The sequence below is a fragment of the Rattus rattus genome, chromosome 16 (assembly GCF_011064425.1).
Source record: "Rattus rattus isolate New Zealand chromosome 16, Rrattus_CSIRO_v1, whole genome shotgun sequence".
Classification (NCBI taxonomy): domain Eukaryota; kingdom Metazoa; phylum Chordata; class Mammalia; order Rodentia; family Muridae; genus Rattus; species Rattus rattus.
The window spans coordinates 8,996,085-9,018,939 of record NC_046169.1 but is presented as its reverse complement, the minus strand read 5'-3'; the positions used below and the strand labels follow the sequence as shown (position 1 = coordinate 9,018,939).

At 52.0% G+C, this 22,855-nt stretch overlaps 2 protein-coding genes across 4 annotated transcripts in view; both read left to right on the top strand.

Annotated features, from left to right (window-relative positions):
• Lmtk2 (lemur tyrosine kinase 2) overlaps positions 1 to 12,746 on the top strand; it is an 81,143-nt gene extending 68,397 nt beyond the window's left edge. For 2 of the 3 annotated variants that reach the window (XM_032887266.1, XM_032887265.1), the window contains exons 11-14: positions 1,181 to 4,163; positions 10,288 to 10,420; positions 10,746 to 10,985; positions 12,228 to 12,746. In XM_032887266.1, the coding sequence (XP_032743157.1) occupies positions 1,181 to 4,163; positions 10,288 to 10,420; positions 10,746 to 10,985; positions 12,228 to 12,256 (3,385 nt within the window). In that variant the 3' untranslated portion in view covers positions 12,257 to 12,746. The remainder of the gene's footprint in view (positions 1 to 1,180; positions 4,164 to 10,287; positions 10,421 to 10,745; positions 10,986 to 12,227) is intronic. The other variant, XM_032887268.1, reaches the window with a different exon arrangement.
• A 5,092-nt stretch (positions 12,747 to 17,838) lies between these two features.
• On the top strand, positions 17,839 to 21,994 carry Bhlha15 (basic helix-loop-helix family member a15). The gene is made up of 2 exons (XM_032886481.1): positions 17,839 to 17,905; positions 18,563 to 21,994. The coding sequence occupies exon 2, from the start codon at positions 18,614 to 18,616 to the stop codon at positions 19,205 to 19,207; it is 594 nt and encodes a 197-aa protein (XP_032742372.1). The 5' UTR covers positions 17,839 to 17,905; positions 18,563 to 18,613; the 3' UTR covers positions 19,208 to 21,994.
• The last annotated feature ends 861 nt before the right edge of the window (positions 21,995 to 22,855 follow it).

The following is a 22,855-nucleotide window of genomic DNA, read 5'->3' as shown; positions in this document are numbered from 1 at the left end:
TGTTTTTGACAGTAGGTGTTCTGAAATGTAGTCATTTTTACATTATTTATGACTAATTTTAGAAGTATCTCTGCATTAGCCTTGTTGACACACGTTCATGTATACGTACAATTAAAAATGAAATCTTTAATAATCGTTTAGGGACACCAACCTAAGGGAGTGTAGGTCTGTGGAGGTCGCCCGGTGAAGAGCTCTGGCCTCGCACTCCCAAGCCTGACTTCCATCCCTAGTGTTCGATGGAAAGTGTAGGATAAATACAGCCCGGGCTAAATAGTTGCTTAGGAGAGAGTGCGGGGCCACCAGGATGGCTGAGGTGAAAATGCTTATCTCCAGGCCCAACCGCCTGCATTCGATCCCAGCACCATGCGGTGAAGGAGAGCCAACTCCTCCAGAGGGACCTCTGACCACACAAACGCCATGAGACGGATGTCCCACTCCTGACTAAAAAAATAAATATTTAGAAAAAAAGAAGAGGAACAAATATGACAGAACCATTTCAGAATCAGTGGTCTCCCTGACTGGGCTTGTCAGTCCCCTGCCATGGAAGAAAGGGGTGCCCGTGGGCTCCCACCCCTCCTTGACTATTTATACACGCATGGAATTGGTGACACGGGGAGGGGCACATACACCCCCACAAATGAAAATAAAGGCAGGCTGGTTGGGAAGAATTGGAGCGGGACAAGGGAAGGGGCAGGCGTGTGCTATGATCCTGACATAGTGTGTGCCTGTGTACAGATGTCCCTCGTGAAACCCACTACTGTGCATGATTAATACATGGTAATGAAAATACTAAAAATAAAAGTATCCAAACAAGAGCACAAACCGGGATTTTAGAAAAAAAGTTTTCTGCATGTTCTTAGAATGCTATCAAAACATTAACAATAAACATTTAGAACAACAACCAGAAAATAGAATTTTTTGATGGGAAGGCCATTAGAAGAAAACCAGAAGAAGACATAATCTGGCAGAATCTGCACCTGAATACTATGACATGTCCCGAAAAAGGGGGGGAGGGGTGCGCCTCACACGTTCTTTGCCTTCCTCTCGTGCTGTAACCACCGTGGCTGGCAGTGGTCAGGGTATAGAGATCTCAGGGAGAGGGCAGGTTGAGCTGGCTCTGAAGTACGATTCCTTCTTACTTAAGGCAGTGAGTCCCTGGTGTGCCCTTGTGTGCCCTCAGGTATGAAGTGCTGCAGTTCTGCTGGCTGTCCCCTGACAAGAGGCCGGCTGCAGAGGACGTGCACCGCCTGCTCACCTACCTGCGGATGCAGAGCCAGCGGGACTCGGAGGTGGACTTCGAACAGCAGTGGACTGCTCTCAAGCCTAACGCCAACAGCAGGGATCCCTCAAGCAGTGCTGCCTTCCCCATCCTTGACCACTTTGCCCGGGACCGGCTAGGTCGGGAGATGGAGGAGGTCCTCACAGTGACTGAGACCAGCCAGGGCCTGAGCTTTGAGTACGTGTGGGAGGCTGCCAAGCATGACCATTTTGATGAGCAAGGCCGGGGCCACCCAGACGAAGCCTTGTCCTATTCCAGTATGTTCTTCCCTGTTGAAGTGTTTGAGAATTCACTGTCAGACCCTGGCCCCGGCAAGCAAGACGGCAGTGGCCAGGAGGGGCCCCTGAGGGCCCCTGGGGTGGTTCCTGTGTTTGATGCACACAACCTCTCTGTTGGAAGTGACTACTACATCCAGTTGGAAGAGAAGAGCAGTAGCAGTCTGGGGCTGGAGTATCCGCCTGCACTGCTCACAACTGAAGTGGATAATCCAGAAAGGGGTGGAACTGACGCACCCCATCTCACGGCCTTTAAGACCCTTGTGTCTGAGGAACCCAGTGCGGAGGAGGATTTCTTCCAGAGCAGTGCTCCCCCCAAAGAAGCCAGCTCTGCGGAGGACTCACATGCTGCCAGCATCCCTGGGAGCCCTTTCAACATATTCAGTGACCTTGACAAAGCAGACGACCTGCCCAGTCACCAGAAAATATTTGATCTAATGGAACTAAATGGAGTTCAAGCTGACTTTAAGCCAGCCATCTTGAGTTCAAGCCTGGATGGCCCCAAAGACACCTGCCAGTCTGAAAGAGAAAAGCCCCATGAGCTTTTGGACCAGGACCCTCTGTGCTTCCCAGAAAGTCCTGTGCACCAAGATCGCTTTGATCCACTGAGCGTCCAAGAATTGTCAGAGAACTTCTTATTTCTTCAGGAGAAGAATCTGCTGAAAGGTTCGTTGCCTGGCAAGGGGCGGGTGAACGATCTTCAGACAGAACTTAAGGACGCAGGTTTTACCTCTGAAATGTTAGAGTCACCCCGGAGAGGCTCTGTAAGTTCTGGACTTGAGCTCCTGGAACACCCACTAGACTTTCCCTCGTCACAGGAGAACATGAGTGGGCAGAACGAAGGCACGGGTGGCACACCTCAGGGTGCGACCTCACCACAGGCCTCCCCGCTCACAGAAGGAGGGTCTCCTGATGGTCCCCCGGACTCAGTTCTGAGGTCAGGAGAAACCAAACCCTTTACAGGTGTCAGCGTCCCTGAGAACTCCGTCTGCCTGGATCTAAGCCCCGACCCTGTGACTGGCCCACTTGAAATTCCTGCTGCTGATGCCAAAACCCCCGATGGGGGCGATGGGCCTCCAGAAGTCACTTGCCCAAGCAAGGAGGCCTTGAATCCAACCAGAAGAGACCCCATCCTTGAGAATGAGATTACTGCTCAGGGTAGCATGGAGTCTTGTCTTCCAGAACCAGGACAGGATTTACAAAATCAGCCATTTTCAGAAGACCCTCTTAGTGGCAGCATACTGGAGAAAAACTCAGAAGCCGTGGACACTTTAAATCAGCTTAATTATAAGGCTGCCCCAAAGGATGCGGCCTTGGCATCTGCCCTCTCCTCAGACTCCACCAGCCAAGATAGCCTCCTGGAAGACAGTTTGTCAACGCCCATCCCCACCTCAGAGCAGTCTGTGGAGACGCCAGACTCCCTGGACTCAGTGGATGTCCATGAAGCATTACTAGAGTCCCTAGGCTCCCACACCCCTCAGAAACTCCTGCCCCCTGATAAGCCCGCAGACAGTGGCTATGAAACAGAGAACCTGGAGTCCCCTGAGTGGACCCTGCACCCTGCACCTGAGGGCACTGCTGACTCAGACACAGCTGCAGCAGGTGATAGCGGCCACAGCAGTTTGCCTCCCAACCCAGTCATCGTCATCTCAGATGCAGGAGATGGCCACAGGGGTGCTGAAGGTCCTCCTCAGAGCTTCTCACTTGGCACCCAGAGTTCATACCGAGACTCTGCATACTTCTCAGACAATGACTCAGAGCCAGATAAAAAGCCTGAGGAGGTCCCAGGGACATCCGCCAGTGCCCTGGTATTGGTAAAGGACCAGCTCCCACCTGAGCCAGTTGCTCCGGAAGACAGCCCTGATGATGTCAGAGAAGGCTGCCTGGAAGCCTCACAGAGCAAGCCAGAGCAAAGTCCGGTGTCTGCTTTGCAGAATTCTTGTCACCCAGAACTACAAGAGACATTGCAGCCCACACCAGCTGATCAGAGTCAGGCGTCTGCTTTGCAGAATTCTTGTCACTCAGAATTGCAGGAGACGTTGCAGCCCACACCAGCCGGTGCTTCCAGAGAGGCATGTCCTGTGGACGATGAGGCCCGCGGCCCCTTGAGTTTGTTGAATTCAGAATTTAGCAGCTTCGATGACCTGGAGGCACAGGAAGATCGCCCGTGCACCCTGGCCTCCACAGGCACCAACACCAATGAGCTCCTTGCATACACAGGCTCCACACTGGATAAGTCTTTGCCCAGCCACTTTGAGGGCCCCAAGCTGAAGGAGCCAGACATTGAAGGGAAGTACCTGGGCAAACTGTGTGTGTCTGGGATGCTGGACCTCTCGGAGGACGGGATGGATGCAGATGAGGAAGATGAGAACAGTGACGACTCGGACGAGGACCTGCGGGCCTTCAACTTGCACAGCCTAAGCTCTGAGTCTGAAGATGACATGGAGCACCCTGTGCCCATCATTGTCAGCAATGATGATGGCAGGCACCTGCGGAGTTTGCTGAAACCCTCGGCTGCCGAGGCCATTGAGCAGCTGCCAGATGACTGGAAGAAGGAAAGGAAGGCGGTGACATTTTTTGATGATGTCACCGTTTATCTCTTTGACCAGGTATCTCTGACCTCTATATTGTAGAGAATTTCAAGAAGCTAACTGTGGTCTAAATTTGGTTTTATTTATAAACATCCAGAACTTTATTTCTGTTTGTGTGTGTGGTGTGCATGTATGCGTGTTTGCATGTGTGTGCCTGCACATGTGCTTCTGTGTGGGACAGAGGTTGATGCCGCCTGTCTTCTTTGTTCACTTCCCACATTGTGTGTAGTCAGGCTCTCTCACTTACACCCCAGACTCACTGACTCAGCTCGGCTTAGCCAGCTTGCTCTGGGGTTCCATCCCTACCTTCTGTGCCCCGAGATGACTTGTGGGTGCTTCTCTTCACTACATGAGGACTAGGGACTTGAACTCTAGTCCTCATGCTTGCTGACAAGTGTCTTATCTTCTGAGCCATCTTTGCAACCCCCATAATTTTATAATTTCCAACTCCAAAGACACCATCTTCTTGGTCCATTGTCCTTCTTCATGCCAGCTTCCCCTTGGAGTCCACACCACCTGCATCAGCTTTCCCCACAGAGCAGTGTGTGACATGATGGGAAGCTTGTGCATTGGCTCTCCTGTCTCAGTACTAGGATAGATACTAAGCCTTAGAAGTGACCTTTGTCATAATGACTGCCACCTGGGACATGACTGGGCTCCGAGTTACCACATTCAAGGCAGGCAGGCAGAGCTGCCCCGTAGCCCCTGGCTTACCCATGCGCTCAGGACAAGCAATAGCTAAGCTCTCCAGGAGGGCCTCATCCATGTCATTATAACCTGTGGTCTTTTCTCTGAGTCAGGGTTTCTCTCTGTGTGTAGCTCTGACTATCCAAGAAGTCACTCTGTAGACCAAGCTGGCCCTGACTCAGAGATTCAGAGTTCTGCTGAAACTAGTTGACCAAATTTTAGAGGCTGGCAATTGTCAGTAATCCGGAACTGTTGGGTGCAGGCAAGTGCTGGCAGGGAGTTCTGGGGTGGCCAGCAGCATCCTCTGTGGAGTGCGTGTGGAGAGTGTAACATGCGGGCAGCAGGACAGCCCTCCTGCTCTGACCCTTGGTAGCTTAGTGTGTGCCCTGCTTGATGGGTACATAACATGGAGCAACTTGTACTGGAGCCCTCATTCTCCCTCTGTCTGTCTGTCTGTCTGTCTGTCTGTCTGTCTCTCTCTCTCTCTCTCTCACGTCTTCTTACGTGTGGAGGTCAGAGGTCAATGTCACATGTCTTCCTTGATTGCTGCCCTTCTTAATTTTTGAGACTGAGTATCATACTAAACCTAGATCTCACAAATAGATAGATAGATAGATAGATAGATAGATAGATAGATAGATAGATAGATAATAGGTAGATAGATAGATAGATAGATAGATAGATAGATGATAGATAGATAGATAGTAGATAGATAGAGATAGATAGATAGATAGATAGATAGATATAGATAGATAGGTAGATAGATAGATAGATAGGTAGATAGATGATAGATAATAGATAGATAGTAGGTAGATAGATGATAGATAGATGATAGTAGATAGATAGATAGATACGTACATAGGATAGATAGATTCATAGATATAGATAGATAGATAGATAGATGATAGATGATAATAGGTAGGTAGATGATGATAGATAGATAATAGGTAGATAGATGATAGATACATACATACATACATACATACATACATACATAGATGGGTGGGTAGGTAGGTAGGTAGGTAGGTAGATATAATCTTTGTGTACCACTTGCATGCCTGGGTCCCCAAGAGGTCACAAGAGGGCTCCCCTAGCTACCATGTGTCTGCTGGGTATCAAACCCAGGTTTCCTGAGTGACCGTGTTAAGCCATATCCCCAGACATCCACCATTTTAGATGGATACTGGGACTTGAACTTGGATCCTCAGGCTTTCATGGCAAGGGTTTTACCAATGGAGCCATCTCCCCATCCCCTCCCTTCCTTCTTTCCTTTCTCCCTCCCTCCTTCCCTCCATATTCTGTGCTTTCTTTTCTGGTCTTCATAAGTTTGGAGTTACTGGTTCATGTGGCTGTTAATGGAACCCAGGGCCTTAGGCTAGTAGTGTACTGTCGCTGCCATACATCCCTAGTCTTTGTGTTTTTGAGACAGGTATGTTGTTCAAGTGAACTTTGAACTCTCTCTTGTAGCCGTGGCTGCTCTTGAACTGGTGGTCTTGCTGCTCGGTGGTCTCCTGAGTGCTGGGTTGAAGGTGTTAGCCATCACATACTGGCACATTGCTCCTTGAATCAGTCAGATTCTGACTAAGCCTGAGAATGGTTCCCATGTGACAGAAGGCCCAGGATCGATCCTTGCTGTCTGGCAGTGCTTGCCCTCAGAGTCAGGCGCTTGGCTTCATTTTGGCTCTGGGTAGCACCTTCCCAGGGTACTGTGGTGCAGGCTGCCAGCACTCCTCCCCCTGTCTGTAGGATGCTGGACTCTAGTCACTTCCTTTCTTACCAAGCTTCTCAGGGCTGGGGTCACACACAGTGTAGAGGGTGTGTGACAACGCACAAGATCAAAAGTAAACAACAACCAGCTCTTGTCTTGACTGCTGCCTGTGGGATTGGCTGAAGGCTGGGCCTGACGTGTGGATGGCCTAGACGGCTGCCTCCCCACTCCGGCTGCCTCCAGGGTTTCCCCCAGGCTGACCTCCAGAAGCAGCCAGCCCTCCTCCTCAGAGCAGAAGAGAGCCTGCCTCCTGTTTGTCGGGTTGGTTTGAGTTTTGGCTTTCTTTGTTTTGCTCTGCTGTTTGGTGTTGTCCTTGGCTGAGCTACTAGGGCAGTGATGAGTGGGAAGTGGCTTCTTCCTCAGGGAGCTTCTGGAAGAGACTAAGATGCGTAAACCTCTCCAAAGAGTGGCTTTCTGTTTCCTGGATTTGTTTTCTTTATTGTTCTCTCTTTTCAGTTCCATTGCTCTTTCCTCCATCTTTAGGACTTCCTTCTACTCACATTGGGTTGGGTTTTTCCCTGAGTTTTGTTTTTCTGGTTTTTAGTGAGTGTGGGTGTTTTACCTGCACGCATGTCTGTGCACCTCATGCATGCAGTGCACACAGAGGCCAGAAGAGGGCGTTAGACCCTCTGGAGCTGGAGTTGAGATGGTTGTGAGCCGCTGTCAAGTGGGTGCTAGGAACCAAATCCAGGACCTCTGGAAGAGCAGCCAGCTTTTTTTTTTTTTTTTTTTTTTTTTTTTTTTTTTTTTTTTTTTTCGGAGCTGGGGACCAACCCAGGGCCTTGCGCTAGGCAAGCGCCCTACCGCTGAGCTAAATCCCCAACCCTCAGCCAGTGCTCTTAACTGCTGAGCCATCTCTCCTTTTCCTAGATTCTGAAGGTAAAAATCTCTCAAGACATTTTTCTATCAGCCTTAAATGGTATAAATCTCCTTGCTGCTGTAGCTGCTTCCCAAAGATTTTAAATATGTTGTATTTCTGTTTCATCCAGCTCAAATTATTTTCTAGTTTTCCCTGACTTCTTCTTTGACCCATCAAATACTTAGATTATTTAATTCTGAGAGGTAGAGATTTTCTTTTCTTTATGGTTACTGCATTCATTCTATTTATTACCTTTCTATTCAGTGTGTATGCACTCATGACACAGAGTACATATGGAGGTCAGAGAATAAGTTGGAATCGTTTCTCTACCCTGTGAGTCCTGATGCTCAGGTCCTGATGCTTGGCAGCAAGCCCCTTTCCCCGTGGAGTATATCCCCACTTCTCCCCTTGCTCCTCTGTCTCTGCAGCGTGTGCAAGTGTAGATGAGCAAACACCATGGGCACATGTGGAGGTCAAAGACAACCTGGGAGAGTGGCTTCTCCCTTTGCACTGTGTGGGTCCCAGAGCTAGAACTCACACGTTGGCAGTGGGCGCCTTTCCCTACCAAGCTACCTGGCTGGCTCTGGTTAGGCATTTTCTTGTATCTTTCCGGTGTGGACTTGTAGTCTGATTCTACTCTGTGGGCGGTGAGATGAGCGCTGAGATTGTGGTGCCTGTGCCATGGCCTGGCAGACACGGGTGCCTGGGATCCACATTCAAGTCCTCTGGCTTGCACGGCTGATGTTTATGAACGAAACCGTCTGTTTTCAGTGGCGAGCTTGTGCTCAGGTGTGTCATTTGCTTCTGCCCGTGCGTCAGTCTCTGCCTTTCCTTGGGAACGCTGCTGTCGGCACCGTGGCTCTGTCCTGGGTGTTAGCATGGAGCACTGGAGGAGGCTGTCCCAGGGGTTCCAGCCTATATGCTACCTTCTGGGTCAGCTTGGAAGCAGGAGTTCACCACTTGATACAAGAGTGCAGAGACGGCCCCTCCTCCATGACCTGGTCATGTGCATTCTATCTACATCCATGGAAAAACCCCATCGGGCAGATCTCAAGCCTCGTCAGGTCTAGGGCTGTATGTCAGTGGTAGAGCACTTGCCTAGCCTGTGTAAGACCTTGAGTTAATCCTAACCACCATGAGCTAGGAGTGAGTCTTAGTTGGTAAAGGGCTTGCTTAGCGCTCATAAATACCCAGCTCCTCTTCAGATGGCCGTGTGGTACAATCTGTAACCCCGGCACCTAGGAAGGAGACAGGAGTCTCCAAGCTCAGGGGCATCCTTGGCTACATAGCTAATTGGAGTTGAGCCTGGGTTTTATGAGACCCTGTCTCAATGGGCACACAAGCACACATGCATGCACACACACATATGGGTGAGGGAGAGTGAGTAGGGCTGGCAAGATAGCTCAGTGTTAAGAAGTGCCTGCTTCCAAGCCTGCTGACCCAAGTTTAGATCCTCGGACCCACATAGAGAAGGAAGAGAACCGATTCCCACAAGTTGTCCTCTTGTCCACATGTGTGCCAGCGTGTGCGGCTCACTATCCCCACAGAGTAAATAAATTAACATACAAAAGCAGCACGGTCAGCTTTTGTAAAAAAGAAAAGAACCTAAGGTAAATGGCTTTATATGGCTCTCCAGGTTGCTGTCTCGTGTTTGTCCTCTTGGTGAAGTTCATTGAGCTTTTCTCAACTTCCTTTGCCCTCTCTCCACCAATAACCAGTTATTCAGCTCACACTGTCTCCTGGGGACGGTCTCGCATGCCTTGTGCAGGTGCTGAAGCTACATTTAAGGGACCTTGTACTGCAGCTCCCGAGTTGACAGTCCTTCCTGTCAGCATTGGCCCCACTATTGAAACTCCTCAGATTAGCCTAGTACTTGTGACCTCTGGCACCTGTGTGGATCATTCTTCTGTGCAGTGAGGTTGTCCTGGCTCCCTGAAGGCTGGATCACTTTATAGACTGTGTCTTCCCACCGTGCCGCGGGGACGCTGTCTTTTCAGGTTGGGAAGTGTCGGTCCGTTTTTCTTAGGCCTCCCCTTCACAGCTGACTGTAGGCCACAGCTCAGCCTCCTGTGAGCTCTGGTATCAGTCCTAGTTCCTCTTTCTGGTCTGGACTGGCCGTCCGCCCTCTAAGCGTGCAGGATCTCCGCATCCCTCATCCCGTAGTGTTTTCAGTTTGGTGCCTTGTTTGTGGCCAGTTCAAGCGTAGGCCCGGAAACGCAACACTGCAGCTGTGCCGGCCAGGAGCTCTGATCCCACATGGTGTGTGGGGCTCTTCCCTCCCGCACCTTCCTGTTCATTTCCTCCTCAGGGGGCTCAGGGCGGTCTCACATGCCTCGCGCAAGGGCTGAGGCTACACTTGAGGGACCTTAGACTGCAGAACCTTGTCACATATGGTGACACGGGCCTGTAGTCCCATCATTAGGAGGCTGGCAGGATCAAGAGATCGATGGCAGAGATGGAGAGAACTGGTCTTGGTGTTGTACACCTTTAATCCCAGCAATCTGGAGGCCAGGAGGTAGGCAGATCACCTAGAGTTTGAGATCAGCCTGGTCTACACAGTGAGACCCTGCCTTGAAAGGGTAGTGGAGATGGGGGCTAAAGAGATGTCTGTAGGTTAAGAAGAGTGGTTGACTTTGCAGAGGGCCTGGTTCCCAGCACCATTGGCAGCTCATAATTATCTGTAGGTCCAGGGGCTCTGATGTTGCCTTTTACTCATAAAAGTTAATAATTCCTTTAGCATACTTTACCCGATGGTCCTGTCAGCCTGAGGTGTGAGACACGTGGGCTCCAGGAAACAGGCTGACTGCAGCATTTGTTTGTCTTTTCAGGAAACCCCCACCAAAGAGCTGGGGCACTGCGGAGGGGAAGCACATGGCCCTGGGCCCAGCAGCCCGGCAGCATCCACAGGGTCACCCTACCTAGGCAGGTGCATGAATTCCGAGAGCTCCACGGATGAAGAAGGTACTGTGCTGTCGGTCAGTCGCAAAGTCCTGGGCGGGGGCGTTTGCTTGTCTTTGAAACAGTTTCACTATGTAGACCAGGTTCACCTGAGCCTTAAGAGAGACTCTCCTGTCTCTGTCTCCCAAGTACTAGGGATTAAGGACACAGGCTGCCAGGCCTAGCCCCTGGTCATGCTGTTGGAAAGGAGCACCATTGTTTTTAAAGGACTTCCTTGTCTGTGTGTGTCTGTTCTGCCATCTGTTGGCCGGTTGTGTTGTACGCGATGGGCTACCTCCCCTTATCAAGACTTGATACTGCAGATAACAGGCTGCTGTCCTCACTGCAGGCGGAGGCTTCGAATGGGACGATGACTTCTCCCCGGATCCTTTCATGTCAAAAACAACAAGCCTTCTGGGTTCCAAGCCTTCTCTTCAAACTTCCAAATACTTTTCTCCTCCGCCGCCGGCCAGGAGCTCGGAGCAGAGCTGGCCACACGTGTCCCCCTGCTCCCGGTTCTCCATCTCTCCTGCCAACATTGCCAGCTTCTCCCTCACACACCTCACGGACTCAGACATTGAACAAGGAGGTGAGAGAAGCCCTGCATGTGCTGGGGTTGGGACCATGCTCAGGCACGATGGCTTTCAGCCAGGAGCGCTTTTACCCTAGACCTAGGATGGTGATCTGACGCTATTTTAGTCTCCCTGATTTATAAATCTGTTGGAAAATTCTCAGTTTGTGGGGGTGATGGTGGTAGTGGGGTTCCTTGGATATACTAAGCACAGGGTTCTACCGTTGAGGCACATTCCTTACTGGGGGATTCTAGGCAGGGGCTCCACCACTGAGCCACGCGCCCAGCTTCTTACTGCTTTATCACTAAAAGCTTCATCCCCAACAAGTCTCTTCTTACTTTTTGTTTTGTTTATGAGACAAAGTCTTAGCAAGTTGCTCTGACTGTCCTTGAACTCACTCTTGTAGTCTAGTTTGGCCTTAAACTTTGAAGCCTTCTGCCTCAGATTCCAAGGCAGCTAAAATAGGGGCTGGTGTATCTCTCAGTCCTGACAACGCGGATGCTGCCACACTTCCCACACTGCACTCACTCCCAGTGCCCATTTCTGTCTAGCCCTGCTGGACTGGTCCTTGGAGCTTGGAGGTTCTAGAGTGGGCTCTGCAATGTCTCTTCCTCCCCCCGTTTGCCGCTAGCTTCCTCAGGTTACACATCTGTCCCAGAGGAGCACCCTGTGCAGGCGCCTGCTCCAGGCACACTTGACCTGTGCTTTGGACCTGAGCCCAGGCTCTCTGACTCTTCCCAGCAGTGTTGATTTTGTCATTAAGTCTTGGTCTCCGTGCGATACTGCAGGGCCAGCTGGGAACTCACAGCAGGGCCATTTGAAGTAGCAATATCTGAACATATGGGCCCCTTTCTCTATACCAAGATCAGCAGATAAATATTAATAGGTACATTTTTTATTTGAAGTTTACAGATCAAATAATAAATGGGGGCTGTAAAGCGCTTGTGTTTGTGTAGTTGGCCTTCACCTGTGCCAGTGAGATAGCCTGGAGTAAGGATCTCTGGGGCAGGCACACAGGTCAGGCGGCTTTACCTCAGTGCCCCTGAGTGTGACCATGGAGCCACTGTGGGAGCCAAGCAGCTGTGTGTGCAGAGCCCTGCAAGCTGTGGGGAGGAGAGATGGACAGGGCAGCAAAGGAAGGCACCAGTCACGGTTCCTTTTCCTGCCGTTCTGGTCTGGTCGCCTCCATGCTGTCTCTGCCTGGGTAGTCAGCTCTTAAAACTGACCTGCTCTTTCCTGTGGCTTCTGTCTGGGATTAGGCAGCAGTGAAGATGGAGACAAGGACTAGGTGGCCGTGGACACGCTCTCCTAGCCAGCCTCGCTCCTGCCTGTGCACCTGAGCAACGACATGGACTCCATGCTGACTGGCACCAGACAGGGAGTGAAAGCTCAGGAGTGATGGAGAACTGGGCCAGCTCCCTCTGCCGCGCTCGCCCGGGCCGCTCCTGACCAGACGTGCGCTCGTGCTGGGCATCCTGCTGAGGCGGTCACACTGCCACACTGCTCTGGCACACGAGTGTTGGAGGACCTGTGCACCTCAGGCCGTAGGTCTGTCTTCCGTGTGGATGACCGCCTCACCACACCTGTGCCTCCAGTCTGGGCATAGTGCCACAGAAGGGCGCACCGGGGGATGCTCATAAGTGAGCCATATTTATTGTCTTTAAGAAAATCACTAATGCTCTTTGACTGCACTGTGGGTGAGTGTTCTGAGCTCCCAGTATTGTACAGCATCGTAAATTATCCGAGGAAAACATGGCGGGCCAAGCTGGTGCTGTCCACTGGTTTGATTTTCTTTCTTTCTTTTTTCTTTTTTCTTTTTTTTTTTCCCTGTCTTGTGTGTTCGCTCTGCATGGCACTGTAAGCTTCAATATCTTGAGTGTCCTTCTGTCTCTGCCCCTATGAGACCCGCACACAGGTACTCTTCCCCAGGCCGCTCCGATTCTGCGTGTTAGTGGTTTATGTTTTTAGAGGAAATATTTTTGTTGAGGCCAAAACTCCTGTTCCGTTCCATCGATTGCACCGAGCATGTTTCTGTATAAGGTGGGTTCTCTGGGCAGCCTGCCTCTCATGCTTTTAAATCCTTTCGGTAGAAATCCTATAAGAGATGCACCCAGAACTCAGTGCCCAGGGTCCTTTTCTGCTGAAGTGAGGCACCACTTCCTCTGCACAGAGACCAGCCTCCAGGAGCCCTGTGTCCCTCAGGCAGGGGGACCTCTGAGACAGACACTGGTCCCTACAGAGCTGCAAGTGACAAGAGCACTTTGTCTACTCTGGGTACTGCTGGGAGAAATGTTTGGAAATGTCTGGGGCGGGTTCTTCCCATTCCAGGCCATAGCACCCAGGATGCAGGCAGCCTGCTGTAGCTGCAAGGAGGAGGGCAGGGACCCCAGCAGGGCCTCCAGCCACCCCGTGGCCCCCCTCCTGTATCAAGCACCCAGCCCTCCTCTTGCTCTGAAAGGGATCTCACATCTTCAGCATAGCCTCAGTATATCTTCGGAGGAAATCTGCTGTCCCCAACACAAGAGCGAGGCCTCACTCTGCAGCCCTGGAGTTCTGCTTTGACAGAGGAAGTGTTGGCAGCCAGCGTGGCAGGGAACTGCACCTGCTGGGGTGGGTCTTCTCACTTGGGCTCCTCACCCCAAATGCTTCCCGGTGCTGACCCCGCTACCCAGACCCCAGTGTGACCATGGGAGGAGTCTCCAGGCCCTGGCCAGGACATTGTGCTGTCCATCAGAGTACAGGTGTGAATGTCAGCTTGAGTTTATGTAGCAATTATGACCTTTATTACCAACTCTGATTCGATCCATGAATTTTTTATACTAAGCAATAACTTTAACGATCAGCAGAAGGAATTTGAGAACAGAGTCTCCTCTTCCCATACCTGGTGCAGACCTAGCCTGCCTGGACTCCGTAGAAAGCACTGGATCTTGTGACATGTGTATTCAAAACAGGCATTTGAAAGTGACTTTGCCAAAATTGTCATAACTGAACTTTTGCTCTGTGGACTTTCTGATTTTGTTTTTAATTTTTACCTCTATCTACCAGTCTTAGTTGAGAAAGAAAGGAGACATAATTATAATAAGTTTTTGTTTCAAATTCTAGGTTTAAGAAGTGCAGATTCCCTGATTACAGTCAGGTGGACTCATATATATTTATAGTCTCTCCGCAGCCAGCCTGGGACAGACCGACTGACATTTGAGGGCTGGCCATCTTTCACCATGCTAAAGGGATTTTAACAATACATCCCATTTCTATTTATCCATATCGCTCTCATGGTTCATTGCCAAAACGAAAGCATTTTATGTATTGAGTTGAGGTTGGGATGGGGTGGCTCTTTCTGTGGCGTCGCATGGGAGGGAAGACTTTGTATAACACTCGATCGTCAACACATCCTCCCACAATCTTCAGCAATATACAGGAATTTCAGTAGACTAAACTCAGCACGGTTTTAAATGTGAGCATGCGCTTTGCCATCCAATGTGGGTTTTGCTTTGGCTTAGGTTTTGGTTTTTGATTTTTAAGACAGGGTTTCTCTGTGTAGCCCTGGCTGTCCTGGAACTCACTCTGTAGACCAGGCTGGCCTCGAACTCAAGAGATCCTCCTGCCTCTGCCCCCTGAGTGCAGCCTCCATACCCAGCTGGTTTTATTTTTTAATGATAACTTGGTTGGTTTTGGGGGGCTTTCCAAACCTGGTCACTCATGTAAGCGATGAAACGAGCCAGTGGCGCCTGTGGCTGGCGTGCGATGGGCTCAGTGACTTTTCTTTCTGCCCTCTGCCTCATCCTCCACCTACCGGACTGGAAACTGACTTTTACTCCTCTAATAAAAGCAATGAGCCCTCCAAGTCCTCCCTTGATATCTTCTGTTTGTTATAGGATGACCTAAGTCAGAAAGAAGTTCTCCCCCGAGACTCAGACTCTGTCTGGGCCAGAGCCATTCATCGGGGTTGCAATGGCAAGCAGCCTCCCTCCCCACATACAGGCTTGGTTTTCAGGAGATGGGTTTCTCTAAGGAAGTCTGTCTCTCTGCTGTAAAATGCCTTTTGAAACCGTCCCCTCTTTTTCATACTCCCCTTAGGGCATTTGTAGAATTAGTGACCTACTGCATGTCTGTCCCCAGGGCGGGGAAAGACAGGCAGCTCCTCAGCTTCCTCCCACCCCTCAGCCTGAAAACTCAGGTGCAACCAAGTGTTCGGCTCTGTGCGCCTCGCTTCAGAGCATCCCGCTTGAGAGGAGCCACCTTCTAGTAAGAGTGGGCAGACACGGGTATGTGCGTCAAACATACATCTCAATATTTCTTAAGCAGCAAACAGGGGTCGCAGTCTTGGCTCTTAGGAAACTACTTAACTTCCACAGACGTTCTTAAGATGTGTCGACAGTATTGCGTCACCCGCTGCTGTCCCGGGCTTGAACAGACGGTGTTTGGTTTGCCTGCATAGGCAAAGCTGGGTCTTGGTGACTGGACTTGTGCATGTGCCCACTGTTTCGTCCCGTCCATGGCCAGGGATCTGGGCGGGGCAGTCACACCCACAGCCCGGCACCTACGAGGTTGTACTTAACACAATCAGAAGGGGTTCACGGCAATATAACAGTTAATGAACTTGGAGTTTAAATTGTGTACATTTTTAAATTGTAAGATTTTTACTGTATATTGAAGCTTAGTGTGATTCAATAAATTGCTTGTAATTTAAAAACTATTTAATATTCAAAATAAATATAGTTATATATTTATAATAATCTCCGTTGCTATGTTTATTCCTTGTTTTTTCCATGTGTGGGTTTGGCCCGGCGATGTAGATCTCTGAGCTCCCCACAGTCCTAAGGGCATGGGATGGTTCTCAGGGGACCATAGAGTCTGCCCGTGTGGCCGTGGGTTCTGTAATCCAAGCCTTTCTACTTACTGAGGAGTTCTAGTGAGAGCTGGCTGTAAGGATTTGGCCTTGGCCCAGGCCCCAAATGCTACTCCAAGAGGTCACGGCTGGCCTTTCCGGCTGGGAAATGGCCTATTTGCTGAGACGACCCATGTTCAGTTTCTAAAACCCATGATGTTTGAAAATGAAAAGGTCAGGTAGAGTGGAGCCTGTGTGCATCGTCCAGTCCGGGGGAAGCAGTCTAGGGGCTCACTGGCCCGCCTAGCAGACTAAGCCAGATCCAGGCCAGTGAGAGATCCTGCCTCAAAACCAACAAAGTGGTGCGCCTGAGAACAGCTGATGTTGAACACTTTGCTTGTTCACATCTGTTGGCACCACAACATGCGCGTGCATGCGCACGCACACACACACACACACACACACACACACACACACACACACACACACACACCAAAGCAGCCTCTCACTGGGTTTGGTATGGTACATGCCTTTAATACCAGCACCTGGGATGCTAAGGCAGGAGGATTGCTGTGTGTTCAAAACCAACCCAAGATATGGTACAAATGAGGTCCTGTCTCAAAAAACAGTTGTATGCAGTATGGGGGCATCTCAGCTCTGACCCCTCTCTCCAGTTCTTTCACTGAAGTCCAAGTGACATGAGGGAGGTGACAGCTTTCTACCAGAACCACTGCCCACATGGCTGTGTCACAAGTGCCGAGACCCAAGCCTGCTGAACAGAGAACTCACCCAGAGTTATGCAGAGTCCTGGCTGCGTTTTGACTTGTCCTATTAGCCCATGGCGGGAAAAACTACTATTCGTTGAGCAGAGTGACCCTTAATTCCCACAGTAGGAGGCTGAGGCTTGGCTGTGAAGTTTCTGTCTCTAAAAGAAAAAGAAAAAAAAAAGCCAGGGATGTAGTTAGCACACATGAAGCGCTGGCTTTGGTCCCTGGACACCACACTGCACCACTGTACCGGACTGCATCTGTAACTACAGCACTCACTGGATTAAAGAATGTTTTCTGCACACTTCAGCTGAGTGCGTGCCCTGACCCACTTGCAGTTCTAGCCCTTGCGAGGCAGAGGAGGCTGGAGGATCAGGTGGTGCTCAAGGGCAGCCTGCGTGTTACAGCTGGCAAAGTAGAGTCACCCGTTGCCAAACCTAATGACTTGAGTTCAACCCCGGCACAACCTGGTGGAAGTAGAGAAGAGACTCCTGCAAGTTGTCCCCTGACCTACGAGCTTGCACATACACCAAAAATAGACAGAAAAGGGCTAGCAAGAAAACCTGTTTTCTGTGAGCAGCATGACACGTAGAGAGGTCAGAGGACAACTTGGAGGAGTGGGTTCTCTCCTCCCATTTTGTGGGCCCCAGACTCATCAGACCTGGTGTCAGGTCCCTCTACCCACGGGCATCTTATTGGCCCATAACCTTTTATATTGTAATCCCCGTGTAACCTCGGGAAACCGAGGCAGGAGCTAGCAACGGATAGGCAGCCATGTGGTTGGTGGGTTAGTTGGTTTTCTCAATTGTCAGACTCTTGATAACTGTGACACCCTGCCACTAGGAGCTCTGGTGACTGAGTGGCATCCCCGACACATCCCATTTCAGTGAGGGGGAGACAAAAAAGGGAGCAGCCGTGTTCTTGAGCCCTTAGGACTCGCAGAGTCCGCTGGAAAAATCAGCGTGCCCTAGGGCAGGGGAAGAGGTCTTGCCAGCTTTGCTCAGGGAGGTGGCTGCGGTTGCGCAGGGTGGCTTATCCTAGACTCTGTTCTGAGTCGTGACCCCAAGGCCAGGTGTCCTGGCCAGGTGCGATCCGGAGTTCCCCCTCCCCCCACCCCGCTCCGGAAAGTCCCCGGGAGGCCGCGGGCTCTCAGACCCAGAGGGAGGAAAGGGGAGGCGGGTCCGCACCGGTCCTCAGAGCGAGGGGCGTGGCCGCAGGTGCCGCCCTGGCCCCGCCCAGAGAGCTCATTTACATGCTTCCCGCAGCCCCGCCTGTGGTGGCTAAAGCGACGTGTCCTTGTCCCCCGTGGGCAGCCTCTGCGCGTACGGCCTCGGATCCCCAGGTAAACCAAGGGGTTGGGGGAACTGGATGGGACTGCTGGGAAGGGACCCAGAAGCGGGACCAGAGGACCTGCAGCGGTAGGGGGAAAACAGATAGATGGTGGCTTCCACTCAGACTGGCTGGTGCTGTCCACGTGGTAGATCTGGGGGCTGCTGCAGGGCCTTGGCCACCGTCAGTCTGACCTGTCAGCTGTCCTGTGTGCACGCACTGCGGTTCTGGTTCTGATAATGTCTGGACTTGTGTCATGTCCAGGAGAGCTGTAAATATAGTGGTCTAAGGGGTACTGCTTGTCTCGGACAAATGACAGTGTCGGGTGGAACCCTTAAGCCAGGGTTGGGATCTGTTCCTGACTGGTTTAAACAAATTGTCAAGTGCCTAGGCTCAGGAGGTTACCTGCAATGTAAGGAGTAAAGGGACCTGAAAAGGGTTCCCAGATCAGTGGGGAGAGAGGGAAGGTAGGTTAGAGAAAAGTGGGTCAGTATGAGTTCTGCCAGGGCTTTGGGAACACAGGTGAGTCAACTCCGGGTTCAGTGTGAATGGGGAGCACCTAGGTGTCCACCATGTGCCAGTGGTCAGCTGCACTGGCAATGAGACCGCCGAGCTGCATGCCCACTGGCCACGCTGAATGACGGCAGAGGGGCTGTGTTCTGAATTTCAGTCGGAAGGGCCTCTCCCAGCCACCACCTCCTGGGAAAAACAGCCTAGAGCTATGAAGACCAAGAACAGGCCCCCTCGGCGCCGGACACCCATGCAGGACACAGAAGCCACCCCGGGAGAGCAGACGCCTGACAGACCCCAGTCAGGCTCAGGGGTATCAGAGGTGACCAAGGGTCTTCGGAGCAGGACAGCCCGTGCGAGCGGAACTCGGGCAGAGGTCAGCCGCCGGCGACAGGGGTCCAGCAGCCGCAGGGAGAACAGCGTTCAGAGGCGGCTGGAGAGCAATGAGCGAGAAAGACAACGGATGCACAAACTGAACAATGCTTTCCAGGCGCTGCGGGAGGTCATCCCGCATGTGCGGGCCGACAAGAAGCTCTCCAAGATCGAGACCCTCACACTGGCCAAGAACTATATCAAGTCGCTGACAGCCACCATACTTACTATGTCCAGCAGCCGCCTCCCGGGGCTGGAGGCGCCAGGTCCTGCACCAGGCCCTAAACTGTACCAGCACTACCATCACCAGCAGCAGCAACAGCAGCAGCAGCAGCAGGTGGCTGGGGCCGTGCTCGGTGTCACCGAGGACCAGCCTCAAGGCCACCTGCAACGATACTCTACACAGATCCACAGCTTCAGAGAGGGGAGCTAGCACGTGCTTCAGGCTTCCGGGGTGCCTTGGCAGTGCTGACCCAGCCTGCTCATCTCAGCTGTGGTCCCTCTAGGCCACAAGCCCCAGACTGGTAATGACACTACTGAGGTCGTTGAGGGGATTTTGTTGTTGATGAGAGCTCTTGCGAGGCCCCAGCCGGCTTTGAACTCCTAATCCTCCTCACCTCCATCTTCTCTAGGGCTGGGACTACATCATTATATGGTGCCACGCTGGGGACTAAACTAAGGGCTGTCTGTGGGCTAAGCAGGCACCCTACCAACTGAGCTGCGTTCCCAGCCCAAGGCTGACTTCGGTGACTCCATTTTCCTTCAAAGTCAGCTCAGACACGAACATGTGGCAGTTTTTTCCTAGCCACCCAAAGGACAAGGGAGTGATCTGGGCCTTCGAGGTATATCGAGGCCCAGAGCTCCAGAGAAAGCCTACCTGTCCTTACTGCCTTTTGACAAAGGGTGGGCAGGGTGGGAGAGTTCTTGCCTTCCTTACGATTCATGTGTGGCGGCTGAGGGATGATTCCAGGGAAAACCTTACTTACAAATGTCCCTGCTACTGCTGAGCCTAAGGTCCGTCCCATATTGTGGGGCTACGGGAAATTGGACCCAAAGTGCCACTCAATCCCCTCAGGGAATATACGGCAAAGCCAAGATGGTGTCTCATTTTATAGGATTGCCCTGGGCCCAACTCAACAACTGAAGTCAGTCAGAAAGGGCTAGCCAATCCCATAGGACTTTAAGTGAATAAGGTGTCTCTCTCTCTCTCTCTCTCTCTCTCTCTCTCCTCCCTCCCCTCCCTCCTCCTCCCCCCCCACCCCAAAATGGAGGTCACATGTGGATGACTTCATACAGTGCCTGGAGACTTCTGGAAAAGCTGCAGTGTCCTAGGCTGTGGCTGACCACGACCTCACCCTAAGATCTGAGGCCCTGTGTGGAGATCAGGCAGACCCTTGAGGCTCTGTACAAAGAGAGACTTTGCGCTGTGTCCCCTCTCCATTGCAGGGGAACCCCCGTTCTTGGTATTTCACGTTCTTCCTGGTTGGCCCGATGTATGGCTGCCATGCGTTTCCTCACGAGCCGCTTGGACGTAGCTCTTGGTACCTTTGGTGTTTTCTCTGAGGCAGAAGTTGGAGTGACAAGCATGTCCCCTCCCCCGACCTGCTCATAAATAAGGAGGGCTGAGTGGTTGGCAGCCTGGCTGCCTCAATTCCGTCCTCGGGCGTTCCTGCCCCGCTTTTTCTGACAGGCTTCACTACTTTGCTGTCAGTTGTCCTTGGCCTCTTCCTTCCTCCCTTGTCTCTCTGCCCAGAACTGACCTGGAGTTCCTTGGGGCTCATACCTCCACCCCCACCTTTAGAGTGACAGGAGTCTCGCTATGTAGCTCAGGCTGGCCCGAAACTGATTTTTTGAACTTGTGCTTGGTCCATCCTCCTGCTCCAGCCCCTCCCTCTGCCCCCAAGTGTTGTGAACGCAGGATAGGGAGAGAGCCCTGGCACCCCAAGAGATAGATCAAGGCTAGATTAGGCCTGGGCGTGTGGGTCCCCTCATCCCAGTGAGACTTGATCTGTAGCACTCTCCAGTCCTGGAGAGCTGGTCTGGACCCTTCACGGATCACACGCAGGCCAGGTGGCGACTAAGGGCCTGTGTGTTCCTCAGGGACGGCTACTGGGAAAGGTCAATAGTCAGGGAATTCACCAGTGTGAGCAGAAGCCAGGCACAACTCCAAGTTGGAAAGGCAGAGCCCAGATATCTACCTTGCTAGGGAGGACCTGCCCAGTGGAACGCAGGGGCCTCTGCCGACAGACAGTGGCTGGCTTCCACGTGAGCCGAGGCCAGAGCTGGGCTCCTTTTGTCCGACCTTGCAGGAAGCACAGGGGAAGGAAGCTGTCCGCCCAAACTTCTGCCCTAATGGCTATGGCCCAGGGCTGTCCAGGTTCACTGTTTGGTAGGGCCACAACTTCGTGGCTCTTTGTCCCCCATTAGCTGTCCAGTTCTTTAACTGGTGACACAGGACCTAGATGTCCCTGGGCCATATCAAAGGGTCTTTAGGGACTCCAGTCCCACTAGGAGGCTAGGAGACAAGTCTGTGATACCAGGAAGTCCTGTCGCTCTGTCTCCCTGTCCCAAGCCCAGGGTGATCCTTTTTTGGAACTGGAGCATAGGTTGACCTCTAACTTACTACGTGGGGGAGGACGATGAACTCTGCCTTTATCTGTTGTGCTGGGGCTGATTAGAGGTAGGCACTTCCACATCCAGTTTAGACAGGGCTGGGGCTTGAAGCCAGGGCTCGGAGCATCCTCAGGGGTGTAGTTACTCTACACCCCTAGTGTGGTCTCTTCCGTCCTGCTGGGTAACGGGGCTGGGTTTATTCAAGCCCCTGGGAAGGGCTGGGGCCGCCCCTCCCCCTGTGCACCTAGGATTGAGGCCCGGTGTGGAGACCAGGCAGGGCCTTTACGAAGAAGACCCTGGAGAGACTTGTCCTAAGCCTCCCGATCTCACCGACTTCACATGGGCACAAGCAGAGAAACCTGAAGTGCGACCCGTCAGGGAAAAGCCATGATGAACAGCAGGGCCTGCGTCTTGCCTGTCACCGCGGTGGAGACGTTCCTTAAATTCCCTGGTTTTTCTCCCCCTGGTCCCCTCAGAGCACTAATGAAATCGTCAGCCGTACCTTAAAGTGAAAAGATTTCACGGCCACTGTGCTCTGGCCTGAGGAACAGGTGCCTGGAGCCCTGCGCCTTTTTAACATAAATGCCTAATAAAAACCCGCCAGTCACGCTGTGGTATAAATCTTTATTAAATAGAACATCTGGGGAGCCTAAAGAGTTGGGTGCCACTGAGGGGGGGAACAGTTGGTGCTCAGCTGAGAACCATGTGCAGAACACACAGGTCACAGCTGCTGGGGACAAACCCGGATGTCCCCTTGGAATCCCGACACTGACATGAGGGGGACCCCTTGGCGCCTCTCTGCACGTGGCTATGTCTGGTGGAGGACTGGTGGAGGACGTGGGACCACTATGTCCTTGGGATGGGACCCCAGAGTAGTTTCCTCTTAACTTCTGGGGATACCCCCTCCCGAACACATCACACAGGGAGGATTCCAGGGCAAACCAGTTAGGGGGTCCGTCCTGTCTCAAAGTTAGTGGAGAGGGCTTGGCTCTGTACTCGTGGGCAGTGTCTGAAACATGAGACGTCGCCTGCTGGGGCTCACTTTTGCCACGGGCCGTGCTTAGTTAGGCCACGCCAGGCAGGCTAGCATTCACATCTTGGGGCTCCAGCTGGGGAGCACAAGAAAGCCTGGGGTTCAGGCCGGACCCTCTCCACAGGGCACAGAGTTCTTCCCTCAAATCCAGGGTGCCAGCTGCCTCCCCCCAGACCTGTCCACCTTGCAACACAATCCTGTGCATGGAGGCCCTGCCTCCTTATCTGAAAGAGGGGCTAATCTGGGGTTCATAACCGTGATTCCTTACAAGGAAATTACTCTCCAGTGCACCACAGGAGGGAACCCCAAACCACCAGGATACCCGTCTTGTTTTTTGAGGCAGGGTTTTATATAGCCCAGGCTGGCCTCTCTCCACCTCATTTTTTTTTTTTTTTGAAGCAGGGTCTTATGTAGCCCAGGCTGGCCTCTCTCCAT